Consider the following 23147-nt stretch of genomic DNA (forward strand, 5'->3'; position numbering starts at 1 on the left):
CTGCATCGCCAATCTACGGTCAATGCGACTGTATAGAGTGATGGCGTCCAGCCAATATTCCTGGCACATCTGTAGCAGTAGGAGCTGCTGGACAAAAGAATAAGCACGTTTGCTCGTGGGCAACGAAGTATACTTCTGGTGTATTTATTTTTCCATTTCCGAGAGATCATTGCTGGATGCTAATGCATCGATTTCGCTTGGCTGTGCTGACCATACGCAGCCTCGTTATAGTATCTGCCTTTCGGTCTGTGGACAAGGTTTTCTACGTACTCTTTATCGTAGTTATTGACCTCAGTACATACATAGACGTGCAGCTGATCCAGTACCTTGGTTGCATTGTGAGGTACAATTGTGTGCGGTACAAGCTCCCGAAGAACTGTAACACCTATTATTGAAATATTGAAACGTGTCCCTGATAAAGGCATGATTCGAGAGCGATATAACTGATCAATAATTATAAACTGTACCAGGTAAAAGCTGAAAGACAAAACTGGCCACCTTTGGGCTATTGTAGTTAGTCAAAATTTTATTGCATAAGTAATGATTGCAGTGTGCCTTTATAGCGTTATAGGCGCGGATGACAGTTGCCTTGATGATCTTTTGTAACGTTTGAAACAAATAAGACCGTAGCGCCCTATTGCTAGAGCATGCGCTCACGTGTGCGAGCAACGCGAAACTTGACGGTAACAACAAAATAGTAAAATCACGTCTTTGGTGTAGTGTGAAAGCTCAGCTCATGGAGTCTTTTCATTGGAAATCTTTCGGCTTTTATTTAAAAACTAGACGTTGTTGTTACCTTTCACTGGCTCGAACCGCGGACTATGTTATTGTGAATGTCGATAACAATACCAGGTAAACACCACTTGTGCAGCCGCTAGTTGAAAGAGGATAACCAGGATTGGAAAGTTTCCATAAACCCCTCATATATAAGGTTACTTGCGGTCTTTTGCTGACATGTTTCAAGTGTCTGATTTTCCTTTGGTTCTAGAAGTGTGTGAGAAAAACAATGATTCAATAGAAATTCTAGGTTATCCCAGCGAAGTTCTGCAGAATCCAAGCAATGGAAGATGACCGATGGTTAGTCCCTATCATTCTCGTTGGAGCTCCTTTTTGCACTGCTTACCTAGAAAGACAATTCGAACCTCAAGTCTTAAGAGACACAGTTTTTTTTAAAACTAGTTCCTAAGAATGCAACAAACAATTCCGTAAGAAAATGTCATCGAGGGTATCCAACATTTGAGGCTCTACGTTCCTTCTGTGACAGCTTCACCACAATTTTTTGAATAGCATGTTAGTCTTCTCACTTCTCGTTTTGTACCTGACAAAATCTCGACCACTGTGGTATAGGTATTCACTATATGTGGTCAGAAAGCTCCTCACGCTTGCGATCTATGTGTGGTGTACTTTTGCGTTAAACTTTTATTTCTCTTGCTTGCTTTTGTTATGCATATATGATTTAATTTATATCTGATTTAATGATTTTTAAGTTTTAAAAACTGTTTATTTTTTATTTCGTTATATGTCCAAATAATGTAGTTTTGTTTACTAGGAACTCGATACTTTACAAAAAGTAGCTTGACCTTGACTGTTTATTTGTAAACACTTAAAGCTGACATAGTTCTCGACCTTAATTCAAACATATGAACAGCCACGTTAACAAGTTCTTTTTATTTATTTTTATTGTGGGAATAATAAGGGTAAGATCGAGGCTGTATTGAATACGTGACCCTAGGATTGTAAATAGTTGGTGTGAAGTAAACAACGTTTTATTTATTTCATTCCTAGAGTAAAATGATTGCTTTTTGTCAGGGTCATGTTGAGAGTACGTGATGTAAACATGATCACGTGACCCTCATACGGGTACCTATTCTGCGTCTCAAAATTACTGTAAAACCATTGTCTTAGAGAAATAATCTCAGTCTTGCTTAACACGCTTGATGTCAAGTCGTTTTGTTCTCTTTTAGCCAGTTTTGGAGTTGTGTGTTAATTTTTCTTCAGATTATTTGGATTCTAAAAGATTAATTCGTTTCTCTAAAAATATTTGAGTGCTCATATATAATTCTTGAACAAAGACATTTCTTAAAACTTGTATTCGGATTTTCAACGCTGGAGTGTTATTTCTTGTGTTTTTGCAACGAACAGTAGACAACAGCACTGTACAGGGTACAGCATACGTCATCGCCTTCAATCTTGGATTCTCCATCGGGACTCGAACTTGAATTCATTAGAACATCTCATTATTAGGACTTCTAAAATTGTATTCGTGGATTATTCTTGGATTATATTTGGATTTAATTGCTATGACTGTAAGTTCTTATTGTTTTCATTTTTACAGTATTTTTCCAGGGAAAACACTATTTGTTTAATTTTTCAAAGATTGTTGTTTTGATTTTTTCCTGTCTTACTCTTTATTCGAGCCTAAACAAGTAACAAAAGACTTTTGTTGCCTTTCCGATAGCTCTCGGCTGTGCTTACCATCGCAGCAGCGACAGAATTCAGCGCTTGTCGCTGCCGCTGACTTGGCGTGTGCTTAAGCTAATCAAGGTTAGCTGTCGCCGAAGTATAATTTTTATAACTAATAAATACTCTCGGAAGCACGTCCTGTATGTTCAGTATCGCCTCGTTGTAATCCAAGCTACTGTGTGAAGGTACAACTAGGATATGGATCTTCTAAAACCTATAATTTCTTTCTGCCAATTCGCTTTTACCGGTATGCTACGCAGGTATCAATACGAGGAGCAAACTTTCTTGAATTTGTTTGTGGGCATATACTAATCTATGCTACATCTAGAAATCTGATAGTATTCCATTTCCACAAGACCAACATGGTACTGGCAAGACAAATATTTTTCTTCCTGTCTCAGGAGGTTTACTTTACAAATACCCACATTCCACTCTTACCAAGCACCAGTTACTAATAAAGATCAAGGCCTTTTAAACAACGACTTTATAATGCAATGGACAGACAGTCCGGTCACAAATGTTGTCAAAGATGCAAATGCATTGATTAATACATTTTCTCATCCCTTTATCTTTCTTTTTTATTTTTTGGTATATTTATCCTCTTATGGTTTATTAGTTTTAAATAAACACTAATTTGATATTTTCGGCGGGGGGCAGCACATTGAGAAACAAATTGAAAGCTTTAAACTTTAATGAGCATGCACATTACAATTACCATATAACGCACGAAGTTTGATATGGAATCATTTTTGTCAACTTTCCAAAAGATTTTGGTGTCCGAAAGTTAGGTATTGAAATGAAAAAATGTCTTTACAAAATACACATTGTATGAAAACATGTCAAAGGTAGTAGAATTAAGGCACTTTGAAAGAAATATAAAGACTATACAAAACTCTTGTGAATTTTAACCAATTGGCAGAGAAATCAGAAGGAGCCATTGATCCCACAAGTTTCCACCAAGACGAATGAAAGTAGGCAATTTGCTGTTATAATTCGCATCATGCACAGTCCGAATTTCATATCTTTCTCACACATCATTTATAAGTTCGGATTTTTCGGCAGCTTCTTTGATGAACAATGTCTCTCTTAAAGGTTAGCATGATTCCGTATTGAATTCTCCTGTTCAGAATTAATATAGCCTTTCGGTTTGTATCAATGTGAAGTCGTAATTATACACATTTAGGCAATCACCAATATAGTTCCTGTGCACCTTTAAAACTGTTTGGATCATCACAGTCAGTATAACTACAAAGCGAAAGGTTCTCCCAAGTATTTCTCGGATTGCTGTAATGATGAAAAAAAAAATGATTGAGATTTTAATTTTACAATGCTATCGGATAATGAAACTTTTCTTTTTTGCCAACAATATTTTCAGGTGTGACTAGGGCCGCAGTATTGGTTATTTTTTGTGTAACATATTACCGAAACATTCATTTGTTCACTGACATGAAAAAAAAGAAAAAAGAAGAAGTTTCTTCATTACTGAAATTGGAAATCTGTTTTGCAAAGAACTATATCTGAATCGGTATTTGACTGGTGTAGAACTTTGTACTTGGAAATGCATAATTCAAAGATTCAAATTACAAGGAAAATAATCAAAATAAATATCATCAGTTACTGATACAGGTTTCACCTCCCATAACAAAGTTTCCAGCGCAAAAAATCATATACGGAAAGTCAAAGGCTGGTAGTAAATGTCGCACGGTTAAAATGAAATGAACGTGTAGCCATCCAAATTCTTTACTGTCAAACTTGAGCAAGGTTTATTTTGTGATGTGTTATCGATTTTGATACATTTCTTGAATCAGTTAATAATTTAAGAATACCATAAATTTATATGCCACTGTAGGCTATAGAATAATGAAATGAAATCATTCTCTCGTGATAGATTTCGACTCAGTCTGCATGTATACTTCTATGAGCTGTTAGTCCGTCCTTTAAGAAATTTGCAAAATGAAGGTACGTTGAATCTCTGCGCATAGACTGAGTTGAAATTGTCTTGGACATGGCGTTTCCTTATTGCATTTTTTGGTGCAAACGTAGGCACAATAATAGGAAAAACATTGGAGAAGTGAGTTGTAAGGCAGAAACTAATTTGAATTATATAACTTATTATTGTAGAAAAACAGGGCGATATGAAAACCATGGAGGTGAAAGATTCAAGCCAAGAAACTGATAGCCTAGAATGAAGCGATTGTAGTTTCCTTTAATGGTTAAATGCAGGTATTTCAAAACATTTATTGACGAAATCAAAAATAGACAATGGTTTTCCCATATATATCAGCGTCCCGATTTGAATCTCCTCAGGTAGCGAGCGCGAAAGCGTGTGCTCATCTAATTATTCCAAAAGATATGCCCAAAGGTTGGCATTTCTTACACTATTATGACTTCGGAAGAAACTACGACAGGTTGAACCTCATCTGGTTATAACGGGAACATCATCAGTAAAATAAATGAAACAACCAACGCTTGAGCGTAATATATTAATACCGAAAGGCACAAGAAAAGTAAATATACTTGCGGTATTAAATTCCACAAATGAATAGCATCAGATCTTAAGACATCTTCGTGCAACTACAGCACGATTAAAATTCAAATTATTGTGTACTCCAGGCAGCCTGTTCGTTTGGTTGATGATGAGGAAAATTGTCGTCGTCTAGCACGTGATATTGCTGAAGAGGCAGTCGATTATGCGCATCAAAGAGTCCAAGTTTCGAACTTCAGATTACACGCTAGAAAAATTACATCGACTATGCAGCGATGAATCTTCGCAGCGGTGCAGCGCATTGTTTTCCGTGTGTAACTGATTATGAGGCTTAATCGTAAGTCATAAGACAAAGGTGCATTCAAATTTCCTATCCACGTGGGTTCGTAGCGATGTACGTGCGATCTTAAACCGTAACGACTGAGCCACCAACGTTGTATCAACATTGTATCTACGTTGTATCACGGTCATGCATCGGTTAAGATTGTTGTTTAATTAAAATGCTTGAACTGAGAGTGAAATGACCTGACAACAGCACTTATCGCCCGCAGACATAATTATAAGCAGTGATGACCTACTTGAATTATCAGAGGCTACTCATTGTTGGAGCTGTGAATCATCTTTCAGCACCACTGAGGAAACTGTACACGAACACTGCCACATTAGGGACACCTGTACACAGCAAATGTAATTATACAGTTATTCATTTATCAAGATAAAATAAAAATCCCTTTAGTGCAACTTTCCCAATTACTTTACCGACACAGAAAAACTATGCCAAAATATTTCCTTGTTGAAGATGCCTAAGTTAATTTAGAAACCATCAATTGCTTGACAGCCATGGAAATATGCGATGATCAGCAGCGTAGAATCATACCAGAACCTGACAAGGACACTTTGAATGTTACAGGGCAGCATGAGGAAATTGAATCTCCATATATCACCCACACAGACTTCGAATGATTGAACGTTCTTGTGATTCGCAACGGTATCCAATGTATCAATAAGCGTAATTTCCAACAATATGGCAAATATCTGGCCAGCTGAAGTTTAATGATTCGCTTCAGTTCCTGAATTCCAGCCGGACAAACTCCTGTGTAATCTTGTAGTGAATGGCAACTACCGTTTAAAATTCACTGTGATTGTTCAATTCAAAAGTTCAGTTACTCATCCGTAAAGAAATATATTAGTGACTGGATGCAGTTTGCTGAAACTTAATTCTGACAGATTGATAGCCTTGATTTGTAGTTGTTTTGGGATGGTAATTTCGTCACCGACTACGTACAATCAAACAATTATCACAACCTGTATTTGCTCACGAATGTATTGCTGTTCGATGATGTATCTGAGACTTTTCGTGATAAAACTGTTGTGTGTATGAGCTGGACCAACACTCTCGTACCTGGGAATGGTTTGGGATGCAGTGCTTTTGAAACCCGAAGGAGAGGTGGAATTGTTTATTGATGTTTGTGCACATCTATTTTTGGAACGTACAATCCGTGGCAAAATTTCCATAGGAAGCCACCGCTATACTGGAGCCAAGAATCCGCTGGTGGCTGGATTTGACCCGTCCATTCTGAAAATTTACATCATCCATTTTGATAAAATTATTCATATGTGGGCAGTAATGCAGCCAAATCCAGCTGTCGGGTTTAAATGTGTGGACTGCACATACACAGATGTACCACGCGCTGTAACTTTATGGAGCGTATTCAGAGGATTCTTTACCAAAGAAGGATCTAATAAATATGATGATGGTAAAGCACATGGTCGACTATTTTTGCATTACCATTGGATGGTTTTGATACTTTTAATAGTCACATCTTAGGAGTATGTGAGACTGAATGATAGTTGTTGGTTATGAACGGGTGTAGAGACGTGTGCAGTGTGACTAAAATAGTGATCTATTTATTCCTGTCATCATATATTAATAACATGTATTACAAAAGTCAAGAGGGAAGACAATTTGCTATGTACATGATTATTAGCATTGGTCGCTGCAGACGAAATCCAGCTCTCAATGTAGAAAAAAGTATACGTCACCGTATATGGCGTTTGAGTTTAAGATTTATCATTATATATATGTGATGAATATGGTGACAAGGTTGAGGAAATGACTGACTGGGTCTGCCTGACCTGCTGACAACGGATGATAACACTTATGGTGATTCAGTTCTACTTGCTGACTAATATCTGCGTCAGAGTGGCGCTAACCAACCCTCGTATATACTGAAGTATAATCGTTTTAAGGGCCAGACCGAAACAACCAGTTGGGACCCCGATGATGTACTAACAATGACTCGAGACATGCTGAGTGTTATATTATTAACATGCGATAACGCCTGATCGCACTCTATACAACCATGCTTGTAAATACTGGGGATGTATTTCTACAATGATGCAATTTACTGACACGCCGACGCCAGTTGCAATCCCTTTTAATAATGGTGAACCATCATTGTCTCAGCCAAGACGAGAAAAATCTCGATTGATTTAACAAGGATGCACTTTTGATAATAACAATTCTTTGGCCGAAGACGAGACCGATCGTTTCTGACTCCATTTAATGGCGCAATCAATGGAGTTGTAACTGAACTTGGTACTCGGCCGCCAGAATGCACAATCGCCGGGGACTTAAATATTTCCCAGGTAAGTATTTTCTATGATTATACAGTTGTCGTACCGATAAAAAAGTGTACTTGATTATAAAGAAGTGCGTATATATGTGTTGCACTTGAAGACGGCAAGGTTTTCGAACAATTATAATTTGCGATCACATTAGTAATGTAACTAAAATAGAATCCAAAAGTTACCGACGCGCGAAATAATCGAAGCCATTTTGCTCATGAACTAAAAACGAGTGTGTTTGGATGTAGATGCTATATGCGGAATCACCACCGCGACTATTGTTGGCCTTGTTCACCAAAGTAACTATCCAAGACATTCCATCAGGATTTGTTCTCGGGGCTATTCCGATTGAGACGTTGTTATAGATTATATTGGTAAAATTCACGATTGCATGTTTGTTGGGAATTTCTCACGGCGGCAGAAAGCAGTCTCAATACAATTTACCATGCTGTATTCGATGGATATGTAAGATAAACTCATCAGCATGGCTTAGTTCCAAATGGTGCATTTGGAACTGGAAAACGACCGACGTCTCTGCGCACAGATACGGAACCTGGGCATTAGCAACCCAGAACAAGAAGTTTATACAGAGGCAGTGAAAACTGAGTAAATCTTTGCCAATGTATATCAAACAGAATGTTAACAGAATTTGTTTCGCAAAAATATTTTACGTTTCAGAAGGGCACAATCAGTTTCTCTAGCAGCCTTTGCTAATTAAACATCGTTCATGTTTGCGAAGAATTTTATAATAACACCTTTGCTGGGAGCAAATACGAGGACGTAATTATTTGTACCTGTGCGGCGGGAAACGTTATTGTTTTTTTAGCTACTGATGGGATCGCCGTTATATATATATATATATATATATATATATATATATATATATATATATATATATATACACACATACATATATATGTTCAATTTATTTTCACTGTGACACTCACAATATCTAGAGTTTTCGGAGTTGTTAGTTTTTATATATGCTACGTATCTTCTGAATCGAAGTTGCACGACCTATTTATCTTACAACATCTCTGATTTAAGATATACCTCTTTAACTACATCTCTGGGTGCTTTACAATACACTTTAACTCAACATCTCAAGGTGATTTACAATAGGCTCGGTTACTCAATCGCAGATTGGTTATCGAGTGAGCTCGTTTGCTTCATCTAAACGGGGTCTTCCATAGACCTCGATTACTATTTCTCAGGGTGATTTACGATAGGCCTGTGTTAAGATATACCAGAGTGCTTTACGGTATGTTTTGGTTATTGCATCACAGAGTGCTTAATGATAGACCTTGGTTAGTAGATTTCAAGGTAATGTATGATAGGCCATATTTACTACACCTCAAAGGGTTTACGATAGGCCTCCGTTACTAAATCTCAAGGTGATTTATAAAAGTACTTTAAGCAGGCCTCGGTTATTACATCTCAGAGTGATGTACAGATATAAGCTTGATCGCCGATCAATGTTAATTGGCTGTAGATGGAAGAGCCAATCAGCCAATATTTTCATACGCATCACGAAATCAGCTGTTGTTAATAGTGTTTACACCTTTGATAACGGGTAGATACCGAAGCTCAACTAGCCTTACCACACACACATTGTCCGTAACTTTTGGTTCCTGCCATACTGGTCCATTTTAAAATTCGACCTTCAGTACCTTTTTGAGGTCGTATTCATCACTTTTTTCAATGGTCAATAATGGGAAGTAAAGATTTTCAAAAGAAGTTAACGTTTGTATAATTTGTATTTTGAAATGTTTGTAGTATGGCTTTTGCAGATGGTGGAAACATCAAGATATACATAACAATACGAAAGATTATTCCATTCGACAGTAATGCTATTAGCGAAGGAATGAGGATGTCGCTTTGGACCTGTGTGATTCCAGGTTTAATTCCTGGTTCTGACATTTATCTAGGTATGTGGTTCTCCATTCAAAATCATTAGAACATATTCTAACAGGACCAGATTTCATCTAAGCTGTGTCTAGAGCATCAACAATGTTGAAAGGACTGGATGTGTAATCAATTTGAAATATATATAGTTAAATGGAACAGCAGATTAACTGCTGAGGAAAACAAAATCTAGTTTAATATTCTTTTTACTAGCAAGGTGATGTAGATTTAATTTTTCTTACCTTCGTAATTGCTGCTTCATTTACACCTATAAGAATCCAGGTGTAATATCGGCGGTATTCTATGGCGTATCGTTTGTACTTAATGTTCAGTTGATTGTTATAAAACGAGTTTAATCCCTCTATGCTTTGTCTAGCAGCGGATACATGTAAAATTCCGAATCTGTGGGGAGAAATGTCATCTAATAAACAAGAAATAACAGAATCAGGCAGTAATATTGATGATCCCGAACATATTTTCCTTTTTTTATTTCATTCTATCGTTTTCTTTGTCTTTTTTTGTTGTCTTCAAAACATGTTGTTGGCGGGAAAGTTTACTACCATGTTTGATCTCCGGAATTTATAGATAAATCGGTTGACCAAATGGTTACACTCAGGTCATAAGTATGCAGCAAACCCGCGCACCAAATGCCAACTATAATTTAACACCATGAAGATATATCTATGAATATAGTGTTCTTAGTCTTCTACGTGTTCTTTCGTCGCCGTATTTCAAATTGTATCTTGAAAGAGAATCGGCTGTTTAAAGAGGAGATTTGACCGTTATCAATCCAACTGTTCAAGTTTGCCAATTAAACATATCAATAAATTTGCGACAAAACGAAGTATTATTTACGTTTTATTGACATCTATTGAAATCCATTTAGTTGGTTAATTGGTGCTTTAAGGCTCAATATCACACGATAGTCTGTGTCCATCCACAAAATGAGAACAACGTGCCTTAACATTACAATCCAAAACAGGGCTGGTCTGAATACAATTCTAAAGCTGCAATACTGTGTGTGTGTGTGTGTGTGTCTGTGTGTGTGTGTGTGAGAGAGAGAGAGAGAGAGAGGTCGACCTTGCAGGGTTTTTTGGGTTAGTACTGTCCGTTTCGTGTGGTATTGTCATGTAAATACCAATATCTTTCTCCGGCCTTTCAAACTTCATATTCGCCCTTTGAACCCTGAAATGGAAATTGTGATATATATCTGCCTCTTCATCTATCTAGCGGTACAATATAAAAACCACTTTATAGGGGAAAACACATTTTTTCCTGTTGCAATAAAATTAATAATGTATTGCTCTGGATGACGTTCTATTTGTCCCGATGTCTTCGTCATGAGCCGGGAACATAGGGATGCTTGACAGTTTAACGCCATCGTATCTCCAGCTTACACCCGAATCTGTTAAATTTACGCACTCTTTGTAGATGATAGTTCCCTTATTTTGCCACGCAAGTAATTTTTAAATTATCTGAAATCCGCGCTCATGTCAGTTTTTGCCTTTATTCACGTTTATTTCTGAGTGGGTTGAATCGGTGTTCAGTAGATGGCTTAGACTATTAAAAGAGATAGAGAGTAAATTTATAAATGTTAATTTGTTTTGTGTATAGGTGAAAAATAAGAGAATCTTCAGATCATTATATTACACTTGTCATAAACAGAAAATGCAAATGTTGAACGAATCAGTTCAGAACAAAGTAGAACCATTATTATATTTTTAATACATTTAAAATGATATTAAAATGCGATTAAACAATTTGAAAACTTTAATAAATTTATCGTAGCCGCATGAATCAATAAATAAACGAGTATGCGAGCTGCTGGTGGAAATGATCAAGCTTTATATGAATTCCTTGATTGAGTAGAAACAACTTTAGAAAGATAAAAAGTTGAAGCATGGGATATTGTGCTTAGTATAAAAGTTATATTAGATTCATCTTTAACAATTAAGTAACTAAATATCACATCCATTAGGAGTTTGCATCGATGTCAACACATTACAAAAGATGATGAAACAATAATTTAGAGAGGAAATGATTTCAAGAAATAGTAGTCTTTGTTTATGCAGACACTAGACCAATAAACGCTGAAGAAATATTTTTTTGCACATAGATAAAAAGGTATTTTAATTCTCCCAACATATCTTGTATTTTTGACACGATATGTTATGTGATGAGTGAACACTAAAGTAAGAGATGATTATTTCACTGGATGGAAAATAGTTCATACGTAATATGAATATAATTTAAATTACAAATATTCACACGAAAAAACAAAATATTTCATTAGCAACGTGTAAACCCTCTTGGTGATCTTTACGCTTTTTATGTTAGGAATTATATATTAGAATGCTTATGATATATCTGAGTATAATGGAAAGGTTTATTTAACCACTTCAACCTGAAGCAGTTGAATTTTATGGTGCACAAAGATTAGCTCATGGTGCTAGTTTAAAGTTAAAAGGATTAGAATTAAAGTTATTCAATGATTCTGACATGTTCTGGAAACTTTGGTCAATTATATGGAGAATTCGCACCATAAAAGGCAGATACACCATATAAATGAAATCATACGTACCAATATAAATCCAATGATAAGTACCATATTGACAATAAAGGTAAACATACAAAAGTCATGAGCAGCATGGGTCATGGTTAACGGCATTTTTTGTGTACGTATCTGATGACATTGTTTTTCAAAATATCTATCAATCAGGTTAAACCTGTTTAAACGTTAGATGGACAACCAAGCAACACAAATACGTAATCAAAGATAAATTAATATCTCAGAAGAATAATTAGAAAATGAACTTAGTTTAGATGTATATTTATTCATTCAAACATAGAAGAAAGAATATTTCAATGATTGCGCATCAGTTTCAGGAAAATAAATACAAAGTAGGACAGATATATCATCACTACAAAAAGAGTTGATAGATGAGATAAACGGAAGAAAGCCAACTGTACCTAAATCATGATTTGCGTTGCAAAATAAAGAAACATACTATCTCAATATCGTAATTCAAGACAATATTCAGCTGAGAATAATGTTAGAGTTCTGTTGATATAAAGTTGCATTATTTGATGCAGTCGGTAGCCAGTGTCATCCATATAAATAAATCAAATATAAATTTGAGAAAACAGTGAAACGCCAATTTTAGAAAATATGTTGAAAACCATTGAAGAACTCTGTATTAGAAAAATTAAAAGAGATGCATACAATGACAACTTCAAAATATCTCCAGATGAAACAAAATTATATAAATTATATCATTGCAAAGAGAAAAATAATTGACGTAAATTTCAATTTAGTAAGCGGAAAAAGTCAAATGAGCGGAAATACGTTGGTAGTATTTAAAGAATGGCTGAACAAAAAGGATGCAAATATGTCAATATTACCGACAGGTGCAGAGTTTTGCAAAGCTATGCCGTCAATTAATGGATTTTTAAACTAAAGTAATTGTGAGACTTCGCTGGAGTAAACTACGACATATATTATCACAGCCTAGAAGATATCATAATAACTTTGGAATTCGATGTTATTCTCAAGACGCTACAAGTTCAAATAAATGAAGTAGCAATTGATAGTTTTCTTGATGTGCTATTGTACTTTGAAATGGGAAAAAGGATAATGTAATGGGTTATATTTTCTGTACGAATACTCAAAAATGCAACAGAAGTTAAACTATGAACCTGACATCATGCATGATCCAGTATGAAACCTACTACTTCAATCTGTTATACAGTACACGTTGATAGTCAATAAGTTTAAGCTTAAAATAAAAAATAAAACTTTGCCTGATAACTGCGAATCAGGGATATATTTCATCGAGTGCGTGTAAAAATTAAACACATTTTGACCCACTCGATGAAACATATTCGTGATGAAACATATTCACCATTCACTCGTTTCAAGCAAATTCCCAATATTGGATAGCTTTTAGGAAGACAGGAGAAAGCACATCCATGAAACAGAAAATATTACAGATAACGATTAGAGGTTACCTTTATTAAACAAGAAACATGTTAAATCCTTCTTATATGAAATGAAACGCAATCATATTCAAGAATTGTGCAGTCTTAGAACTCATTTGTATTTCTATTGAACTGCCAGTGATGAAAATGGCATGCAAGGACATTCCGAAATGTATGATACAAGAAGCTTTAAATTTTATATGCACACAGATGCCAGCATCAGTTAACTATATACAAGACAATATTAAACCCAACAAGCATTCACTTATCCAAACTATACATTTATTCACTAAAGCGTAATAGCAAAGAAACTGAAAGAATTAAAAACAACGTAATTCATGTATTTTCTAAATGTACTATCAATTTCACAGTAATCCAGAAACGATCCAAAGGTATTAAGAATGCAGGTTGTAAACTGCTTACGTGCTAGCACCATAATGAAACATTGTTGTAATATATAAATGTTTTACTTCAAGGTAATCCGTGGAAGTTGAATGTCACTAAAGTCCTTGAATCTTTCACGTAATGAAACGAAATTAAGTAAATAATTCCTTGCATAATTGTACAATAGTTCCTCAAGGTACTGTATATTTAGAATAAATCTTTCCCAATTCTGCATTTTCAACAAGCAAATTAAAGATAATTTAAATATTTTCTCATGGCTCTTAGAAACTTGACTTTGTAGACTGAGAACACGGTACTTTAATTCTCTTAATTTTTCTTATATAGTCACAAAATGCTCTTTAAATAAACAAATCTGAATCAACAGAAAATATTTCTGAATATTTAAATCATTTTATTGTGAAATACCCTGGTCGTCAACTGAACGTTTTACTTTTATTAATTTTACTAATCAGTGGTTAGGGCAATCGTCACACATCGTACAAACATTCTTCCTAGATCACGCAATGTTAAGATGACCGCCATTCAACTAATGTTAAGATGACCGCCATTCAACTAATGCTTACCGTACTTTGACCAAATTAGTCGTTGACATAAACTTGATAATAACCTTGATTTATGAATGAAAAAATTGCCTACATGTACTCTTTTTATATTATTGGCCAGCCAATGAATTAAAGAAGAGCAAATACATGTTAGTAACATGAATAGCATTACAGTAAGTAAGGTTGCTTCGTCTTATTACCAATGCAAGTTATACTATTATTCAAGTCTATCTAAAATGGGCAATTAAGCCTAAGTATCAGTTTTGCTCAGTTACTTTCTTTGAACTTTTCTACTCTTGTTCTTTTGATTGAACATGTTGCTTTTTGGTTGATGCAATAAACTATGACATAAAACCACTATTCTCAGAAAACTCAGGATCAAAAGCATTATGTTTGTGTACAGTTCATGTTATCATACTTACGAAACAGTTTATACCGAACACTGATGTACAAACGGTTAACGATTGATAAAAGCAGTATTTAGTTGAGTTTAATCCAACCAAATCTTAAGCAATGTGATTCTAGCATGATCTTGTTATCCTTTATTTAAAATTTATAAATAAATTGATCGCCTTTGTTGAGTTCCACAAACATCATGGCGTAACTTTCAGTTGTCTAGGAAACTAAACCCAACCTTTTTATATTATATTTATGTATTTTTTGTTATCCAGATATTAGAGGGAACGTTAATAATATTTTATTTACTTGTTCCAAACATAAAGAAAAGACAAAAACGCTTTAAAGAATTACGAAGTATTCAGAATTTGACTTCTACATAATCAATTATTTACAGTTAATTTGAAATTAATCAGCAAAAGACATGTTTCATGAATTATTAGGAACTGAATTCATATTGGTGTATGTACTAATGCCCTGATTCTTCCACGATGATAATTTTGCTATTAATGCATTAATGTATTAACCCATAACCCCTCCTCTCTCACTCTCTAAACCATCCTTCCTAAACATAGTATAGTGTATTAGGAACTACGTTGTAAACAGACCATGTCCACTCTTTTAGTAAAAGATTTAGTTTTTGTTTGGTAAACTAAACAAGCTGTTTCGTCCATTTGAAGTAGAGGTGATCAAGTTAGCTATGTGGATGAGTTCACTGGTTCACTGAGTTACAAACGAATCTTTCAAACAAGGAACCAATGAACGTTGTATTAGCAATACCAACAGCAAACGTGAGAGACGCAGGTATTGAAAGTACCATTAAGATCATTGAAACAGGTAATCAGGAGACATGTTCATAACGTTTTGCAGAAAGAATGGCTCAGTCTATGACCAGTGCTCTATAGGGTCAACTAAAATGCCATAGAGAACGATATTGATGCCAAGGACTACTGCATACCTATCAGAGATGTAACATTTCACAAGTAAAACAATAGCACTAAATCCGAGATAAAAGTGCAATTGAAGGTTTTGTAAACAAACTAAGAATATCAGATCCAATGAGCCAAGACGACGAAGAAATATTATTTCTGCTGACTAAATAGACTGTCACACAACAACTACTTTACAATTTTCCACGTTTAACTACTTTAATAAAACGGTAGGCTTGCGATACAGGTAATATAGTATTATAGCTGGGATCCGTCCATCATCGTTCATGGAAGAGACATGACAATAAACTGGTGATAAGAATGGTAATAATTATATGTACATTCATTCATCTTAAATTTCCTCAAAGCGTACTTTCTTAGCAAATCCAAATGACTCATGTCATGGAAAATCTGATACACACACATATTATACTGTAATTCCGACAACATTTCCAACTGGAATCACATTCTCCTTAATGCACTGAGTTGACTCAATAAATACAATCTGTCATAAGCAGAAACACTAAATTGAATTGGATCAACATGAAAACAGACTCCACTCCAGACCAACTGGAAACGTATTTCTTAATGCAAATTCATTCAAAATATGAGCGCGAGACGGACTTCAAAGGTTCGCTGGGCGTAGCTATATGCGCATTAATATTGGTACTGTGCATTAAAGAATCCACTGTTCTGTATTTTGAAATGCAGCATAAAAGTAAATGATTTTGTACCTGGTGGTGTTTTTCTTTATTATCAAGTATCATATAAGAAAACGAAATGGGTTTATAATTTAATGTTTACATCATTGTATGGGACAACACGGATTTGTTTTCACTGACTAATTGTTCAGTAATATATATATATATATATATATATATATATATATATATATATATATATATATATATATATATATATATATACATACACGCAACCACAGAGCATGTTTACTTTTCATGCACTAATACCGAATATATTTCCCCTTGTGATCATGTGATACAAATCCACCAGTTAAAATATATAGATTTTGGTACCCAGAGATGAAAATTAGTAACGTAGGATAAGAAACGTTTCTTTCATTAAATACCAAGCTTGCTCCAGAATCAACGTTTAGAGGATTACACTCATTTGTTCAGCACATTACTCTACCACCCACCCATTTTCTTAAATTCACCTTTTATAGCATAATCATATAAATATATTTGACTTAAAAATAGCGGTAGGATTGGTGTAACCTATTCTCTGGCAGCAAAAAACATTTTTTTTCATTGCGTGCGCTAGTTGATTCTATATGAAGGCAATGAAAGTTCGAATCATTATTGCATCACATATGGTTTGTCGTTGCTCTTAAGTATTTACATGGAAATAACGCCAGAGAAGCAAACGTTGTCTTTTATGATTTCTTTATCAAATATTAATTTATATGTTTATAATGTCAGGCAGTTTCGATTTACTTGTTTTAGCCCACAAAGTACTCGTTTTTGGTGCTGCAGATACAACATTTGTTGGAAAACACAATCAAGCCTCTCGTGGCATTATTTGAAATCTGATATTTTCACATGTGAACATATATGAATTTTAAAAGTTGAAAATGAAAACTAATTCGCTGATTAGTGTCTATAATTCACACGTAAGTATATAGTAAAATATTTTATTTTAAAACTGTTTGTTTAGCTTGAAAACACTGAATGAAATATCACGTTCTGGGTATTGTATTACCATCATGATGACCTCTACTTTGTGAAAGTGATAAAGATTTGCATGGTATGTATGTTAATGTATCCAGAATATAGACTGGTGTACCTGACATTAAAATCGTCATCCTCTCCTCCCCATCCAAAGTAAACATTGGAGAAGCCGTTGGCTTGTGTGTACTGACTATCCGTCAGAGCAATGACACCACTCACGTATGAACCGTACGGTAAGCTGGGAACAGAAGAAAACATATAAATCTGGAATAAGCAGCAGTATTGGAAATAATAAAATAAATAAAATCTCTGAATTAAAACCGTATTCCATAATTCATTAAACGACGTCATGGATATGAGTTTTCAAAATCCAATTGCATTTCTTCTTGGGCATAGTTTCCATAATAGCTAGATAACTACCAAGTTTAAGAAATGTTCCACGCAGCGATTTAGGAGGAAACATGCTAACGGACAGACGGAAACTAACCTAATTTCCACGACGGTTTAACGTGTGGAAAAATATAAGCCATTTCATGGCTGTGTAAGTAACATACCGAAATAATTACCGGAAGGAGCAACGGACGTCAGGCGTTCTACTAACCCAGATCTGGGCGATAGAATGTCTCGATGTCCACATCAACGAGGATGAGATGATTTAGTGTGTTCCATATAGAGTCATAAGTGATTTGGTATCTAATTTAGTGAAGGCTTATTGGGGGAAAAATCATTTAGCGAAGACTTATCGGAAAAATAATAACTGTGTCTGTTTATAAACAGTTAGGGTTAACTGGAAAGCTTGCGGTCCGGATCCTTAGTTTCGCAAAAAGATCAAAATTAAAATCACGCGCGTTATAGTACATGGCTGTAGTTCATAGGTCATATTCCCTCAAGTGCAGCTATTACCCGTAACAATATTTATAGGGAAATTAATCCATAAATATGAGGATAAGAACGTAATTGCTCAAATGACGAAAATAGAAATAAGACAATTGAAACTGATTAAGTAACCTTTTTAGCCCTCTCTAGAACATATTGAAATTAGTGTTAAATCTCTGAAACACTCAGTTGTGCAATTGTTCAGAAAGAACTTAATTAATGTATATGCTGCTATTCAAGCCTACTAAAAAGAGTATAGCATGCCTAACATATGATATTATAAACCAACAATCGAGCAGACAATAATCACATGGGCAGATGTCCGGAGAGTGACGTAACATTGTCATACGAAAAATCAATTTCAATAAAATTATAATATTTTAGGATCGAAGATAGAATAAATGCATAGAGATGTGAATAATTAAATCCAACAAAACGACGAGAAAAATCAAATGGCAATAAATGAAGTAGTCAATCAAAACTATGATATAGAAAATATCTGCCTCCAGCACGCTAAGATTGCTCCCAATCCGTTGTGTAATCGGTTAAAGAGTATAAGACTAGGCATTGCTTTAATTTATGATTACATTTGTCATTTATGATGATCAGGTAAATATTCAAAACACTTTTTAGTTTGCTACTGTTTTAATTACACGTATAAAACTGGACGATTTATTACGGATAAACGTTTTTAAAACAACTTCAAAGCATGATCGTCTCGAGTGACTAATTTTAAAACGACAATGCAATCAATCAGACAGAGACAGAATGGAGACAAGTTTTGAATTATCGCAATCATCTGTCCATAGTTTAGTATAATACGACTAACGATAGACCGTGATTATTATAGGTGATCAAACAATCAAACTAACAACTGTACATTTTAGTAGAGTTAGTCATTTTGAGATATTAGCATTGTCAAAGAACAAAAGATACATTACTGGTATCAATGATTTTAGTAAAAAGTACACATTTTCTTTTTTTCCCATTTTTTTGCGTTTAGGTTTGGAAGTCTTATGTAACGTGAGAGTAAGCAATGAAAACGATTTTTGAAGGGAATCATACATTTCCGAGAAAAATAAAAGGAACTATTCCAAATTCTTAGCGACATAACAAAATAAACTTTAATGAGAGGAGTTGCCTTTCGAAAAATGTATGGATACGTTCGTAAGAACAAGTATATACGTTATCCAGTAGAATACGTTTATTAACTACCTTAAGAAGTATGTGCTGCTTTGTGTATTTCATGCTATACTAAATCATTATTGTACACCATGAGTAAACACATCTGCTTCTAATTTTCTTTCACTCTCTCTCTCTCTCTCTCTCTCTCTCTTTCCCTCTCGCTATATATGATGCTACAAACGTTTAACAATATCAAATGGCTATCTTTAACCTTTCAGCATTGTGACGTAATGCCGTAGAGGCACATCTGCATAATCTTGGATAACAGTCTTTGGAAGCAGCGTCTTTAGATATGAGATGCACCTTACAGTCTCTCTGACAGTTTTCAATACCATTCCGACAGCAAACTGCTAATGTCGTTGCATCGAATTTTTAACGTGAAATCTGTTGGTCGAATCACATCAATAACACTGAATGTACAAGGTAGTCTAAGAGTTTAGGTGCAACACGGTTTCATATGCTCAGTTATCTTAAGTAAATGCCAATACAAGTCCTTGTCACCGATTTCATACTAGACTGCCAAATCTTATGGTCAATCCAATTTTCTGTGAAGCTGGAAATAATGAATTGACCTAAGAGCACATATGGATGAACATAATATAATGCTAATTTACTTATGAACTGTCCTTATAAAAGTTTCACATTTATCTGGTTCCTTTTAATACTTATTTTGTTGTAAAATATCTTTCAAAACATTCTTTGGAACAGAAGATGTAATTGCATACTTTATTTTAATAATTTAACAAAATTTGTTCCTTTTTAAATTTCTGACAATAACATGTTCAAATTCATCTAGGATCCAAGATTGTCAAATACATAATACTGCTAACAAGATAGCTGTGGTTGTAATATAATAAACAACACACTAAGATGTACCTTGACTGGCCATTAGTTTTGTTGTTAAAACAATTTTTCGCGAGCTATACATTGAACCAAAAGCGATTTATGACAAGGACTCGAGTGTCCTGTTTGCGATTCAGAAATTTAGAGTTGTTTATGGATGTTATCGTAGTGTTTTAACCAGGTGATGGATTCGTAATTGTCCACCTCCATGTTATATCACATATTGTAACATTCGTATATTTAAGAATTTGACAACACCTCACCCTCAACCCCAGCATAACGGTACACAGGTCCTAATGAAGACAAATTCTATCTGGATTGTGGTGTCCATGCGGATAAGCACACTATGAAATCTGTAATTTTAATTGTAGCGCTTTATAATGATGAAAAAAAAATGGGAGAACACAAAGAAAGATGTTATCACAATATACCTTGCACTTAAAAAATATGTAAAAAAATAACAAGAGCTACCCATAGTCATTGTTCCCTGTGCGAAACTTTGTGCTGCCTGTCACAAGATGTCTCGGTTGGCTTCCACATCTGTATAGATTTTTATCGTTCATCATTAGCGCATCAACGTCATGAATTATGAAGCAAGAAAAATCACCAGTTTCCTTCGCAAATAAGACCCCTATGTTTGCCAGTAGACCCCTATTAAACTGCGTTGGCAGTGCCTAAAAAGAGGACAAAACGCTAAGAAGATTTGATCATTTAAAAATCAAGTGCATTAATCAGTCTGAAAACAAGACATATTAAAAGTAGGCTAAAACATTAGAATAAAACATAAAACTCGGAGTGTACAACAATTGGAAGACATTTTGGATAAAGATTTGCAAAAACCGTTTGTACTTTCATTCTTTCATATATTCACACTTGGTTATCGCTTTTAATATAATGGGAACATCCATAATACACAGAGACAGAAAGAGAGACAGAGATAGACGGACAGATACAGAGAGACAGAGACAAACTGCGTCATATAGGTAGAGAGCGTCATTCACGTCATTTTTGGGTTTCTTATATACAATGGCTCACAACAATCAAATTTTAATTCAACATCGATGGCATTATAGTAAGGAAATATCAAAATTTGTTACATCTATTATTTCATGATTTTACCATTTCTATAACGAATATTTGATACTCTAGCTGCTGTCGTTGAAGAATATTGTGTACGTGTCTTGTCAAAATATCCAGATGCTCCTCTCGGTCCCTGTAAGGTATGATAATTGCGGTTCTCTCCCTTGCTACACAATCATCAGGAATGTATCTTCCCCCATACTCAACACGTCTAAGGCTGTCGTAATTGGTAACACTTTCTATGATGTTCTGTGCATTTATTGTAAGCTTTCCGACTGAAATGAATCAGAAACACATCAACTCAATAATTCAATCTTCTCTTCCTTCTCTCTCTTCTCTCTCTCTCTCTCTCCCTCTCTCTCTGAACCTATTCCGAGCATACTTCTTTTAGCATTCCAATATCTCTCTTAGATGGAAATCGATAACGTTTTCGGTCAATGGTTCGCCAGTTTGATGTCTATACACGAAACACGACGCCACTGTTTTAAACAGTCCCACCTGGTTTTGCTGATCACGTCATATCAGATGCCCAACTTCTTTGAGCCGAGTTGTCATTAAATACAGCGCAAAGGTGTAGATACAAAATTGATCGTCATGATATAAGCAGGTTCTCTTTATGAAATACATGCTGAAATTAAGGTTTTAAGCTCCATTGTTACTTAGCATTTCAAAGTTATTTCCTTAGTATGAAATCTTTGATTATCTTTCATATTACCTGGTTTTTAAGAATTATGTTTTTCACAGAATTCTTAGGCGCCATAAAAGATTAATATGCACTCATCAAATCTTGAATTGCCTTATCTCTAATGAAATTCTGAGGAGTTTCGCAAATGTAAGGAATTTTAAACTATTGTTCAGGTACAGAAGATGTTTTCATGTGTTATTTCTTTCTTAAAAGTAAGACGCCATTTCGCATCGTTTCTACGATCTTTATCTCTGCGAATCAAGGATTGGAACTGTCTGAACTATCATAAGCAAGATAATATAAAATACGGATTTAAGATGGAGTTTATAAACGTTTAGTAAAAATGTGGTTTGAACAATCGCAAGCATAATTAAATTTCAATCGAAATAACTCTCTCTCTCTCGATAACTCTGCTTGGAGTGTGTAGTCTGACCTGGAATTCGCGTTTAGCTGTGAAGCAGGCGCCCATGGTGCAAGGCACGTAGGATTATTCTGCTGTTCTGGCATGCTGATGCATTAAAACAAAATGGATCATATATTGTGGGGTATTTTCTCTGCACTGATGGCGTATGCTTCCGTCTTGAGATTGTCTAAATCTTTCTACAAAATGGAGACGGCATGAGATGGTCGTAAACCGTTTCAGACAGACCACAGAGAGAACGTTTGGTTTTTAAATTTATTTTCAACCACTGATTCGGATATATGATACCAACATATATGTGCACACCACTGTTCCAACATGCGTGATGGATAACACATTTGTTGCAAATGATGATGATTGACTACACGTTGACAATGCCATTCAACAGCATAGCAAACAAACATGATTGAAATTAACTAAGGTACAATCAGTGTATCAGAATATCCACATTTAATGTCTCAGATAATCCACAATTAATGTATCAGATAAGGCCCAATTGATGTACCAGACAAGATAGAATTAATGTATCAGATAAGGCATAATTAATACAACAGATAAGACACAATTGTTGCACAATTAATGTATCAGATAAGGCACAATTGATGCATCAGATACGATACAATTAATATATCAGA

At 34.9% G+C, this 23147-nt stretch overlaps 1 protein-coding gene across 1 annotated transcript in view; it reads right to left on the reverse strand.

The window, feature by feature from the left end:
- Positions 1-3199: 3199 nt before the first annotated feature.
- The window catches only part of LOC149776761 (beta-1,4-galactosyltransferase 4-like), a 54104-nt gene continuing 34156 nt past the window's right edge, over positions 3200-23147 (reverse strand). Inside the window, exons 3-8 of the mRNA XM_089942580.1 lie at positions 21446-21681; positions 20798-21000; positions 17538-17660; positions 10562-10666; positions 9724-9883; positions 3200-3747 (exon numbers count right to left, since the gene is read on the reverse strand). Coding sequence (XP_089798706.1) covers positions 3709-3747; positions 9724-9883; positions 10562-10666; positions 17538-17660; positions 20798-21000; positions 21446-21681 — 866 coding nt within the window. The 3' untranslated portion in view covers positions 3200-3708. The remainder of the gene's footprint in view (positions 3748-9723; positions 9884-10561; positions 10667-17537; positions 17661-20797; positions 21001-21445; positions 21682-23147) is intronic.

This window comes from Sinohyriopsis cumingii, chromosome 18 (assembly GCF_028554795.1).
Source record: "Sinohyriopsis cumingii isolate HCF-2022 chromosome 18, ASM2855479v2, whole genome shotgun sequence".
Taxonomy (NCBI): domain Eukaryota; kingdom Metazoa; phylum Mollusca; class Bivalvia; order Unionida; family Unionidae; genus Sinohyriopsis; species Sinohyriopsis cumingii.